Source organism: Entelurus aequoreus, linkage group LG09 (assembly GCF_033978785.1).
Source record: "Entelurus aequoreus isolate RoL-2023_Sb linkage group LG09, RoL_Eaeq_v1.1, whole genome shotgun sequence".
Lineage (NCBI taxonomy): Eukaryota > Metazoa > Chordata > Actinopteri > Syngnathiformes > Syngnathidae > Entelurus > Entelurus aequoreus.
In genome coordinates this window covers 76,291,611-76,304,486 of record NC_084739.1, presented here as the reverse complement: position 1 = coordinate 76,304,486, position 12,876 = coordinate 76,291,611, and the positions used below count along the sequence as shown (strand labels likewise).

General features: G+C 45.7%; 1 protein-coding gene across 4 annotated transcripts in view; it reads left to right on the top strand.

Annotated features, from left to right (window-relative positions):
- LOC133657762 (LIM domain-binding protein 3-like) overlaps window positions 1-12,876 on the top strand; it is a 70,529-nt gene extending 57,653 nt beyond the window's left edge. The window contains exons 6-15 of one of the 4 annotated variants that reach the window (XM_062059463.1): window positions 333-524; window positions 3,889-4,052; window positions 4,126-4,159; window positions 9,524-9,580; window positions 9,898-10,184; window positions 10,249-10,606; window positions 10,666-10,846; window positions 11,296-11,416; window positions 11,492-11,607; window positions 11,712-12,876. In XM_062059463.1, the coding sequence (XP_061915447.1) occupies window positions 333-524; window positions 3,889-4,052; window positions 4,126-4,159; window positions 9,524-9,580; window positions 9,898-10,184; window positions 10,249-10,606; window positions 10,666-10,846; window positions 11,296-11,416; window positions 11,492-11,607; window positions 11,712-11,801 (1,600 nt within the window). In that variant the 3' untranslated portion in view covers window positions 11,802-12,876. The remainder of the gene's footprint in view (window positions 1-332; window positions 525-3,888; window positions 4,053-4,125; window positions 4,160-9,523; window positions 9,581-9,897; window positions 10,185-10,248; window positions 10,607-10,665; window positions 10,847-11,295; window positions 11,417-11,491; window positions 11,608-11,711) is intronic. The other 3 variants (XM_062059458.1, XM_062059459.1, XM_062059462.1) reach the window with 3 other exon arrangements.

The window sequence follows — 12,876 nt, the reverse complement described above, 5'->3', positions numbered from 1 at the left end:
ATGTTGAGGCTGACATATCCCACGTGTGGAGTGACATTGAAGGGGGCATGTTGAGGCTGACATGTCCCACGTGTGGAGTGACATTGAAGGGGGCGTGTTGAGGCTGATTACTGGATGCATGATCAATCCTGCTGATGTCAGCACATTTCCGCACCTTCTTGAAAGGGACACGCCCACAAAAGGTGTTTCAGGAAGATGGCCACGCCCACATGCGTGTGGCGAAGACTAGACTACACTGAGCATGACTCCTCTTAAAGGTTTTGTCTTTTAACTCCTCCCCCCATCACCTTTCCTCGTGTGCTCTTGCTCCTCCCCCATCACGGCGCCTACAGCGTCGGCTTCAACGCCAGCGGGCCGAAGGAAACCTCGGTGTCCACCACCCACAAGCACATCGAGGTGAAGGGCCCCGGCGGCAAGGCCACCATCATCCATGCCCAGTACAACACGCCCATAAGCATGTACTCGCAAGACGCCATCATGGACGTCATCGCGGGCCAGACCATGACCAAGGGCCACGACGCTGGGTGAGAGCGCCACCTAGTCCCGCCGTCCTTCTTCCGGCTTGTCTTTGTCCTCTCTTCCTCTTCTTAAAAGTATGCGATGGGATCTATACCGATCCCAGAAGCCGATCCCCTCTGACCGATACTTGATTGTTTGTGTTTGTGTTCATCTGAGGTGTAATTATGATGTATTATTATCACTGGAGGGCGAAGCCACACATGCAACACACTTAGAACAAGCCAGGAGCAGGCATGCGAATCACTAAGCTGGCTTGAAACGGCTCAAAGAATAAGTGTTGAGTAAAACAGAAAGTAAGCAGATATTAACTGGAAATGTAGATGATTACATCAGGCCTTCCAGGAATTAGCGCTGTTGCCATTGCGCCAATTCATGCAAATGTGTGTATGTATGTATATTTGTATGCATGCATGTATGTATGTATATATGTATATATATATATATAATTATGTATATATGTATATTTATGTATATATATATATATATATACATATATAAATGTATGTATATATTTGTATATATATATATATATATATATATATCCGTATATATGTATGTATATATATACTGTATGTATGTATGTGTATATATATATATATATATATATATATATATATGTGTGTATGTATGTATGTCTACTGTAATTATGTATGTATGTATATATGTATCTTTATATATACATATATATTTATATATGTATCCGTATATATGTATGTATATATATATATATATACTGTATGTATGTATGTGTATATATGTATCTTTTTGCTCCTTTTTCACATTTTTCTTGTCTTTTTTTTCTCTAATTGTATATTTAGAATATGCAAATAAGAAACGTTGGACACCGCGAACAATGCTGTTCACTATTGAGACACGTCTCTGTGGACGTGTTCCGGTGATGTCTCACTCTGATGGAAATACAGAAACTATTTTGTGTTTTGTCCGCCGTTGTTGGATTGTGAGACTGCGGCAGGTAGGCAGAAAATGAGAGTTTTTCTGACTCTCAAGTGCTGCTTGAAACATTCCAGATTGCATTGTGTTGTGTTCAAGTGCCGCTCGGAAAATACCAGATTGAAATGTGTTGCGTTCAAGTGCCGCTTGGGAAATTCCAGATGGAAATGTGTTGCATTCAAGTGCTGCTTGAAAAATACCAGATTGAAATGTGTAGCGTTCAGTGGTCGCATGGAAAATTCCAGATTGAAATGTGTTGCATTCAAGTGCTGCTTGGAAAATTCAAGATTGAAACGTGTTGCGTTTAAGTGCTGCATGGAAAATTCCAGGTTGAAATGTGTTGCGTTCAAGTGCTGCTTGGAAAATTCCAGATTGAAATGTGTTGCGTTCAAGTGCTGCTTGGAAAAGTTCTGTGGTAGATAATGTTGTGTTCAGGTGCTTGTGGAAAAGTTCCTCGTTGAAATGTGTTGCATTCGGGTGCTGTTTGGAGAGTTCCTTGGTGAATTGTGTTGCATTCAAGTGCTGCTGGTGACAAATTCATGTTACAGTGTGTTGCATTCAGGTGCTGCTTGGAAGGTTCCCTGTTGAATTGCATTGCATTCAGGTGCTGCTGCGAAAGTTCCTTGTTGAATTGCGTTGCATTCAGGTGCTTGCTTGGAAAGTTCCTTGTTGAATTGTGTTGCATTCAGGTGCTGCTGCGAAAGTTCCTTGTTGAATTGCGTTGCATTCAAATGCTGCTTGGAAAGTTCCTTGTTGAATTGTGTTGCATTCAGGTGCTTGCTTGGAAAGTTCCTTGTTGAATTGCGTTGCATTCAAGTGCTGCTGCGAAAGTTCCTTGTTGAATTGCGTTGCATTCAGGTGCTGCTTGGAAAGTTCCTTGTTGAATTGTGTTGCATTCAGGTGCTTGCTTGGAAAGTTCCTTGTTGAATTGCATTGCATTCAAGTGCTGCTGCGAAAGTTCCTTGTTGAATTGTGTTGCATTCAGGTGCTGCTTGGAAAATTCCTTGTTGAATTGCGTTGCATTCAGGTGCTTGCTTGGAAAGTTCCTTGTTGATTTGTGTTGCATTCAGGTGCTGCTTGGAAAGTTCCTGATTGATTTGTGTTGCATTCAGGTGCTGCTTGGAAAGTTCCTTGTTAAATTGCGCTGCATTCAGGTGCTGCTTGGAAAGTTCCTTGTTGAAATGTGTTGCGTTCAGGTGCTGCTTGGAAAGTTCCTTGTTTAATTGCGTTGAATTCATGTGCTGCTTGGAAAGTTCCTTGTTGATTTGTGTTGCATTCAGGTGCTGCTTGGAAAGTTCCTTGTTGAATTGCGTTGCATTCAGGTGCTGCTTGGAAAGTTCCTTGTTGAATTGCGTTGCATTCAGGTGCTGCTTGGAAAGTTCCTTGTTGAAATTTGTTGCATTCAGGTGCTTGCTTGGAAAGTTCCTTGTTGAATTGCGTTGCATTCAGGTGCTGCTTGGAAAGTTCCTTGTTGATATTTGTTGCATTCAGGTGCTGCTTGGAAAGTTCATTGTTGAAATGTGTTGCGTTCAAGTGCTGCGTGGAAAAGTTCTGTGGTAGATAATGTTGTGTTCAGGTGCTTGTGGAAAAGTTCCTTGTTGAAATGTGTTGCATTCAGGTGCTGTTTGGAGAGTTCCTTGTTGAAATGTGTTGCATTCAGGTGCTGTTTGGAGAGTTCCTTGTTGAATTGTGTTGCATTCAAGTGCTGCTGGGGAAGGTTTCATGTTACAGTGTGTTGCATTCAGGTGCTGCTTGGAAAGTTCTTTGTTGAATTGCGTTGCATTCAGGTGCTGCTTTGAAAGTTCCTTGTTGATTTGCGTTGCATTCAAGTGCTGCTTGGAAAGTTCCTTGTTGAATTGCGTTGCATTCAGGTGCTGCCGGGGGACGTTTCAGGTTGCACTGAGTTGCATTCAGGTGCGGCTGGGAAATACAGAAAATATTGTGTGCTCGTCCACAATTGTTGGATTGTGTGAGGGCAGTAAGGCAGTTGTTTTTTTTCCCCCCAGCCTGGTTGTCATGGTTACGGAGTGCGCTTCCATTTCTTCTGCAGTTGCTCCGCCCCTTCTGGTGAGGAGGTTGATTGGCTGTGTCGGCAGGAAGTGGTTGTTGTCGCGTTGACTCTCAGAGGTTTTGTAACTAACATGTGCTTTTTGACGCGTCCTCCAGGTGAACGCATGCTGAATGTTCTGAGCTCCTGTTTCTCCATCTGGTTCTCATTGGTGTGTGCTCCTTGTGTGTGGTGCTCCTTGATGTCCACGGCATGCTCAACCCCACAAAAAGCACGTTTAAGCTGCGTTCCTTCGTGTTAAGTCAGCTAAGAGTTGCAGCATTCGCTCCCTGAAAGTCCCTAAAAGTCCCTGAAAGTCCTCCAAGTTGACGTGCTGTGGGTGTGGTGGCGCCCCCTATGTGTGGTTACAGCCCAGAGCCGTTCAAAGAGCGGCTGGTAGACAGCGCCTCGCCGGTCTACCAGGCGGTCCAAAGTGCGGGCAAGGTCCAGGATGAGGGCGAGTGGGGTCAGCGGAGCAGCAACGTGCAGTCCAAGTCCTTCCAGGTCTTGGCCCACATGACGGGAACCGACTCTTGTAAGTCCAAGGTCGCACTTGTGGTGACTCCACGGTCCGACAGCGAGGCCTCATTTGTGTTTGTGTCCCGCAGTAACCGAGGAGGAGGAGGAGCTTAGGAGGAGCAGGTAGGCCACGTGTCCCCCACCGCCACGCAGCTCCTCACCTGCACAGCAAGCCCCGCCCCTCACAACTTCCTGCCAGCTCGCCCCAAGCGTTGACCCCTGAGCACTCTGACATGTGTTTAACCTCAGCCAGCATTTTGCTGCACCGTCCTGCTGCAATGAGCTCATGTGACCACAGGAGGGCGCAGTAGGACAGACAGTGACGCAAGACATGAAATGTAAATAATGATGCAATGAGCTGGTGTGACCACAGGAGGGCGCAGTAGGACAGACAGTGACGCAATACATGAAATAAGACTTGAGTCAAATATAATGACATCATACATGTCAAATATGGAAAATTGAAACATTTCAATATATTTTTTTCAATGGTGTCCCGATCCAATATTGATATCTGATATCAGCAAAAAAGTAAATATGGGGTGATATGTGCTTGCATGTAAAATGGGTGATATCATGTGCGATACAAGAAGTCCTGCGGCGTGTTTACTTGTGTGTGATAATCATGTGCGATACAAGCAGTCCTGCAGAGCGCTTACTCGTGTGTGATATCATGTGCGATACAAGCAGTCCTGCAACGTGTTTACTTGTATGTGATATCATGTGCGATACAAGCAGTCCGGCAGAGTGTTCACTTGTATGTGATATCATGTGCAATACACGCAGTCCTGCAGAGTGTTTACTTCTATGTGATGTCATGTGCGAAACACGCATTTCTGCAGAGTGTTTACTTGTATGTGATATCATGTGCGATACACGCAGTCCTGCAGAGTGTTTACTTGTATGTGATATCATGTGCGATACACGCAGTCCTGCAGAGTGTTTACTTGTATGTGATATCATGTGCGATACACGCAGTCCTGCAGTGTGTTTACTTGTGTGTGATATCATGTGCAATGCGAGCAGTCCTGCAGCGTGTTTACCTGTGTGTGATATCATGTGCGATACAAGCAGTCCTGCAGAGTGCTTACTTGTGTGTGATATCATGTGCGATACAAGCAGTCCTGCAGAGTGCTTACTTGTGTGTGATATCATGTGCGATGCAAGCAGTACTGCAGAGTGTTTACTTGTGTGTGACTTCATGTGCGATACAAGCAGTCCTGCAGCGTGTTTACTTGTGTGTGATATCATGTGCGATACAAGCAGTCCTGCAGAGTGCTTACTTGTGTGTGATATCATGTGCGATACAAGCAGTCCTGCAGAGTGCTTACTTGTGTGTGATATCATGTGCGATACAAGCAGTCCTGCAGAGTGCTTACTTGTGTGTGATATCATGTGCGATACAAGCAGTCCTGCAGCGTGTTTACTTGTGTGTGATATCATATGCGATACAAGCAGTCCTGCAGCGTCTTTACTTGTGTGTGATATCAGGTGCGATACAAGCAATTCTGCGGAGCGTTGACTTGTGTGATATCATGTGCGATACAAGCAGTCCTGCCTGATCAATATCACGGATACAATATCGGTATGGTATCGGAAGTGTGAAAGTTGTATCGGGACACCCCTATTATATCTTACCTATGTTATCCTTCCCTATCGAACCTGTTTTCGTTAGCTACAATAATATAAGTACAGTTTATAATCTATTATATTTATCTTATATGTGTACAGTAATTAGTATATTATGTGTACATATGTACAGAATATAAAACATGTATATATGTACAGTATATAATATATGTATATATGTACAGTATATAATATATTTATATATATGTACAGTATATAATATACTATATTTATATCTGTACAGTATATAATATATCATATTTATATATATGTACAGTATATAATATATTATATGTATATATGTACAGTATATAATATAATATATGTACAGTATATAATATATGTATATATGTACAGTATATAATATATCTATATATATGTACAGTATATAATATAATATATTTATATCTGTACAGTATATAATATATTATATTCATATATATGTACAGTATATAATATACTATATTTATATCTGTACAGTATATAATATATTATATTTATATATATGTACAGTATATAATATATTATATGTATATATATATGTACAGTATATAATATAATATCTTTATATATATGTACAGTATATAATTTATTAATATTTATGTAATATGAAACATTGTTATAGTTCTGTGATGATGTTATTATCATCTATAAATGAGGTCGTGTGTCACATGAAGCACGAGCATCACTTAGATGATGAAAGGTAACCATGGAAACCCTCCTGACACGCCCTAAACCCCAGCAGACTCTCCTGGTGGATGATGTCATCTTCATCATCCTCATCTCGTCCCCCAGAAGGTTCTTCTGCTTTTAGCCTAAATCTAATCTCGCAGCGAGCTTCATCCATCTTGTCTCCGTCTGATGGATGAAGCCGTCTGCTTATTCAATCGTGCGCCAGACATGACGCCACGGCGGTCCACGGTCCAGCTCTTACGCCATGCGCTTGCTCTGTCGCCGTAGCAACCTTAGCCACGTCACCATGGCAACAGGAGCATTTGGATTGTTGATCACACACTCTTCATGACCTCACACTAACGAACAACTGTGTGTGTGTGTGATGTTTCTATACGCGCCCACTTAACCCTTGACCTGCACAGGTAAGCGTGTCACTCTCCACTGATTCCAAGTCAGCAAAACCATCAAAAATGACAAAATGTTCCACTTCATCGGCTCTCAGGAGGAGCCGCTCCAAATTTCAGCCTGCAGCCTTTTCCTATGTTGTTGCAAGTTGCGTTCATGGTCTGCTGGGAAAGTTCCAGATCAAAACATGTGGCGTTAAAGTGCTGCTTGTAGAGTTCCAGCTTGAAATGTGTTGCATTCAAGTGCTGCTGGGAAAGTTCCAGACCAAAACGTGTGGCGTTCGAGTGCTGCTGGGAGAGTTCCAGCTTGAAATGTGTTGCATTCAAGTGCCGCTGGGATAGTTCCAGATCAAAATGTGAGGCCTTCAAGTGCTGCTGGGAGAGTTCCAGCTTGAAATGTGTTGCATTTATGTGGTGTTGGTAAATTTTCGAGTTGAAATGTGTTGCATTCAAGGGCTGTTGGAAAAGTTTTGAGCTGCAATGTGTTGCATTCAAGTGCTGCTGGGAAAGTTCCAGCTTGAAAGGTGTTGCCTTTAAGTGCTGTTGGTAAAATGTTTGAGTTGAAATGTGTTGCATTCAAGTGCTGCTGGGAAAGTTCCAGCTTGAAAGGTGTTGCATTTAAGTGCTGTTGGTAAAATGTTTAAGTTGAAATGTGTCGCATTCAATGGTTGTTGGAAAAGCTTTGAGTTGCAATGTGTTGCATTCAGGTGCTGCTGGGAAGGTTCCTGGTTAAAATGTGTTCCATTTAAGTGCTGCTGGGAAAGTTTTGGGTTGCAATGTGTTGCATTTAAGTGCTGCTGGGAAGGTTCTAGGTTGAAATGTGTTGTACATAAGTGCTGTTGGGAAAGTTCCAAGTTGTAATGTGTTGCATTCAACTGCTGTTAAGAAATGTCTGGGTTGAAATGTGTTGCATTCAGGTGCTGCTGGGAAGGTTCCAGGTTGAAATGTGTTGAATTCAAGTGCTGCTGGCAAATTTCCAGGTTGTAATGTGTTGCATTCAACTGCTGTTAAGAAAGGTCTAGGTTGAAATGTGTTGCATTCAGGTGCTGCTGGAAAAAAATCCTACATTAAATGTGTTGTATTCAAGTACTGCTGGCAAAAAAATCTGAGTTAAGATGTGTTGCATTCAGGTACTGCTGGCACACAAATCTGAGTTATAATGTGTTGCATTCAGGTACTGCTGGCACAAAAATCTGAGTTCAAATGTGTTGCATTCAGTTGCTGTTGGGAAAGTTCCTAGTTCAAATGTGTTGCATTCAGGTGCTGCTGGGAAAGTTCCTGGTTAGAATGCGTTGCATTCAGGTGCTGCTGGGAAAGTTCCAGCTTGAAAGGTGTTGCATTTTAGTGCTGTTGGTAAAGTTTTGAGATGAAATGTGTTGCATTCAAGGGTTTTTGGAAAAGTTTTGAGTTGCTATGTGTTGCATTCAAGTGCTGCTGGGAAGGTTCCCGGTTAAAATGTGTTGCATTTAAGTACTGCTGGGAAGGTTCTAGGTTGAAATGTGTTGTGTATGTAAGTGCTGTTGCAAAAGTTTCAAGTTAAAATGTGTTGCATTCAAGTACTGCTGGGAAGGTTCTAGGTTGAAATGTGTTGTGTATGTAAGTGCTGTTGAGATGTGTTGCATTCAAGTGCTGCTGGCAAATTTCCAAGTTGTAATGTGTTGCATTCATCTGCTGTTAAGAAATTTATGGGTTGAAATGTGTTGCATTCAGGTGCTGCTGGAAAAAAAAACTACATTAAATGTGTTGCATTCAGGTGCTGCTGAGAAAGTTCCTAGTTAGAATGTGTTGCATTCAGGTGCTGCTGGAAAAATTCCTGGTTAGAATGTATTGCATTCAGGTGCTGCTGGGAAAGTTCCAGCTTGAAAGGTGTTGCATTTTAGTGCTGTTGGAAAAGTTTTGAGTTGGAATGTGTTGCATTCAAGGGCTGTTGAAAAGTTTCGAGTTGAAATGTGTTGCATTCAGGTGCTGCAGGGAAAGTTTCGGGTTGAAATGTGTTGCACTCAAGGGCTATTGGAAAAGTTTTGACTTGCAATGTGTTGCATTCAAGTGCTGCTGGAAAGGCTCCAGGTTGAAGTGTGTTGCATTTAAGTGCTGCTGGGAATGTCCCAAGTTGAAATGTGTTGCATTCAAGTGCTGCTGGGAAGGTTCCAGGTTGTAATGTGTTGCATTCATGTGCTGCTGGGAAAGTTCCATGTTGAAATGTGTGTCATTCAAGTGCTGCTGGGAAGGTTCCAGGTTGTACTGTGTTGCATTCTAGTGCTGCTGGGAAAGTTCCAGGTTGAAATGTGTTGCATTTAAGTGCTGCTGGGAATGTCCCATGTTGAAATGTGTTGCATTCATGTGCTGCTGGGAAGGTTCCAGGTTGTAATGTGTTGCATTCAAGTGCTGCTGGGAAAGTTCCAGGTTGAAATGTGTTGCATTTAAGTGCTGCTGGGAATGTCCCAAGTTGAAATGTGTTGCATTCAAGTGCTGCTGGGAAGGTTCCTGGATAAATGCGTTGCATTGAACTGCTGTTTAGAAATGTCTGGGTTTAAATGTGTTGCATTCAGGTGCTGCTGGAAATAAAATCCTACATTAAATGTGTTGCATTCAGGTGCTGCTGGAAAAAATCCTGGCTAGAATTTAATGCATTCAGGTGCTGCTGGGAAAGTTCCTGGCAAGAATGTGTTGCCTTCAAGTGCTTGGACTTGCTTGGAGTCCCCCGAACGCCACGGGTGGGCGGAGCCGGCGGCAGGTTGCCATGGTGACCTTTGCTTTTGTGTTGTCTCCACACCTGCAGCATGAAGCGCCAATCTGCTGCTGGCGTGAGTGTCCAGCACCGTGCTGCCGTGTCCAGGTACCGCCCCCACGAAAGAAGCCACGCCCACATCTTCGTCTTTAATTCTGCTTCCTGACTCTTCTGTGGCACAGCGCTAACTCGCGCTAACTCACGCTAACTCGCGCTAACTCACGCTAACCCGCGCTATCGCAGTCTTGGTGCAAAAGGAGCATCCTGCTCTGTATGAAGTATAAACAGGCAATCTGATCATGTCACAAAAGCGATGAGTCGTCCATTGCTTGATCTTCATCGTCATGCCACGCTCCTCAACATCACCATCATCGTCATTATTTTACAGCGGTACTTGAACGCATCATTTCTTCCTTCCTCTGCAGCCAGTTCGGTCAGCCCCCCGCCGGGCCTCCTTCCCAGCAGGCCCCGCCCCCTCAGCAGTACCAGCAACCTCCTTCCCAGCAGGCCCCGCCCCCTCAGCAGTACCAGCAACCTCCTTCCCAGCAGGCCCCGCCCCCTCAGCAGTACCAGCCACCTCCTTCCCAGCCGGCCCCGCCCACTCAGCACTATCAACAGGCCCCGCCCACCCAGCAGAGCTCCATCCAGATACCGGTGGGCTCCGCCCCTCCCAAGGTGGTCAGCACCGCCTGCATCTACCCCTCCCAGCCAGGTGAGCTCGGCTCGGTCACGTGCGTCGCCGTGGTCACATGACCAACTCTCGCTGTCTCTTCCAGCTCAGGCCCCGCCCCCGCCGCGGCCTCACCCCGCCGCTGCGCCCGCGCCTCAGGGTGGCGGCGCCGCCTCCAACCGCCCCCCCTGGGTGACCGACACCTCCTTCGCGGACAAGTTTGACCCCGGAAAGACCACCACCACCGTCGTCAAGGCGCCGCCGCTGCCTCAGGGCGCGCCTCCTCCGCCGGCGTACATCCCCAACCCTTCCCCGGCCGCCATGAGCCCCGCCCCAGCCCCCGCCTATGTCGCTCCCAACCCCGCCCCCTTCCCGCCGGTGGCCAGAGGCGTGGCGCAAAGGGCGGAGAGGTTCGCCGCCAGCAGCCGCACGGCGCTCTGCGGCGCCTGCAACAGCGTCATCCGGTAAGCCCCGCCCCTTCCTGCCCGTCGTACTTCCCGCAATAAGAGCAGCTGGTGTCCAGGGGTCCCTTCCTGGTGGCGCTGGGCCGCTCGTGGCATCCCGAGGAGTTCAACTGCCATTACTGCAACGTGTCGCTGGCGGACGTCAGCTTCGTGGAGGAGCAGAACAACGTCTACTGTGAGAAATGCTACGAGGAGTTCTTCGCCCCCACCTGCGCTCGCTGCACCACCAAGGTCATGGGGGTGAGTGCCTGCCAGACGGCATCATGGGAAAACACTTCACCGAGAACCACAAATAACGCACAACTACTTAAAACTACCACGACTGCATCAGTGGTTAGAGTGTCCGCCCTTAGATGGGTAGGTCGTAAACTACAACAACGGAGTAAATCTACGATAACTACATACAACTATAACTGCACAAAACTACAACAACTAAGTAAAACTACAACACATACTAGAAACTACGACAACTACGTAAAACTACAAACGTGTAGATAAAACTACAACAACTGCATAAAACTACGACAACTACATAAAATACAACAACTACATCAAACTACATAAAACCATGATAACGATGCAAAATTACGATAAATGTGTTAAACTACACCAACTATGCCAAACTACGTCAACTATGCCAAACTAGGACAAGGACATAAAGCCTGACAAAGATTGTTGTTGCGTTGCAGGAGGTGATGCACGCTCTGAGGCAGACGTGGCACACCACATGTTTCGTGTGCGCCGCCTGTGGAAAACCTTTTGGCAACAGCCTCTTCCACATGGAGGATGGAGAACCTTACTGCGAGAAAGGTTAGCTTCCGACTGCTAACATGCTAACACAGATGATGCTAACAAAGATGATGCTAACAAAGATGTCCTCCTCAGATTACGTGGCACTCTTCAGCACCAAATGTCACGGCTGTGACTTCCCGGTGGAAGCTGGAGATAAATTCATCGAAGCTTTGGGTCACACCTGGCATGACACCTGCTTCGTGTGCGCGGTAAGCTCCTCCTCCTTCCCTCCAACAATACTTCTTAAAGTACTGCGTTGTTGTAGTATTGTGTAGATGAAGTACTGCAAAGTGAGGAGTGTGTGTACTTGCAGGTGTGTCACATCAACCTGGAAGGCCAACCTTTCTACTCCAAGAAGGACAAACCTTTGTGCAAGAAGCATGCTCACGCCATCAACGTGTAACCTAGCAACCACACGCCATCAACGTGTAACCTAGCAACCACACGCCATCAACGTGTAACCTAGCAACCACACGCCATCAACGTGTAGTCTAGCAACCACACGCCATCAACCTGTAACCTAGCAACCACACGCAATCAACCTGTAACCTAGCAACCACACGCCATCAACGTGTAACCTAGCAACCACACACATCAACCTGTAACCTGGCAACCACATGCCATCAACCTGTAACCTAGCAACCACACACATCAACCTGTAACCTGGCAACCACAAGCCATTAACGTGTAACCTAGCAACCACACACATCAACGTGTAACCTGGCAACCACACACCATCAACGTGTAACCTAGCAACCACACACATCAACGTGTAACCTAGCAACCGTACGCCATCAACGTGTAACCTGGCAACCACACGCCATCAACGTGTAACCTAGCAACCGTACGCCATCAACGTGTAACCTAGCAACCACACGCCATCAACGTGTAACCTAGGAACCACACACATCAACATGTAACCTGGCAACCACACGCCATCAACGTGTAACCTAGCAACCGCACACATCAACGTGTAACCTAGCAACCGTACGCCATCAACATGTAACCTAGCAACCACACACATCAACGTGTAACCTAGCAACCGTACGCCATCAACGTGTAACCTAGCAACCGTACGCCATCAACATGTAACCTTGCAACCACACGCCATCAACCTGTAACCTAGCAACCACACACATCAACGTGTAACCTAGCAACCGCACGCCATCAACGTGTAACCTAGCAACCACACACATCAACATGTAAACTAGCAACCACACACATCAACGTGTAACCCAGCAACCACACACATCAACGTGTAGTCTAGCAACCGTACGCCATCAACGTGTAACCTGGCAACTACACGCCATCAACGTGTAACCTAGCAACCGTACGCCATCAACGTGTAACCTAGCAACCGTACGCCATCAACGTGTAACCTAGCAACCGTACGCCATCAACGTGTAACCTGGCAACCACACGCCATCAACGTGTAACCTGGCAACTACACGCCATCAACGTGTAACCTAGCAACCGTA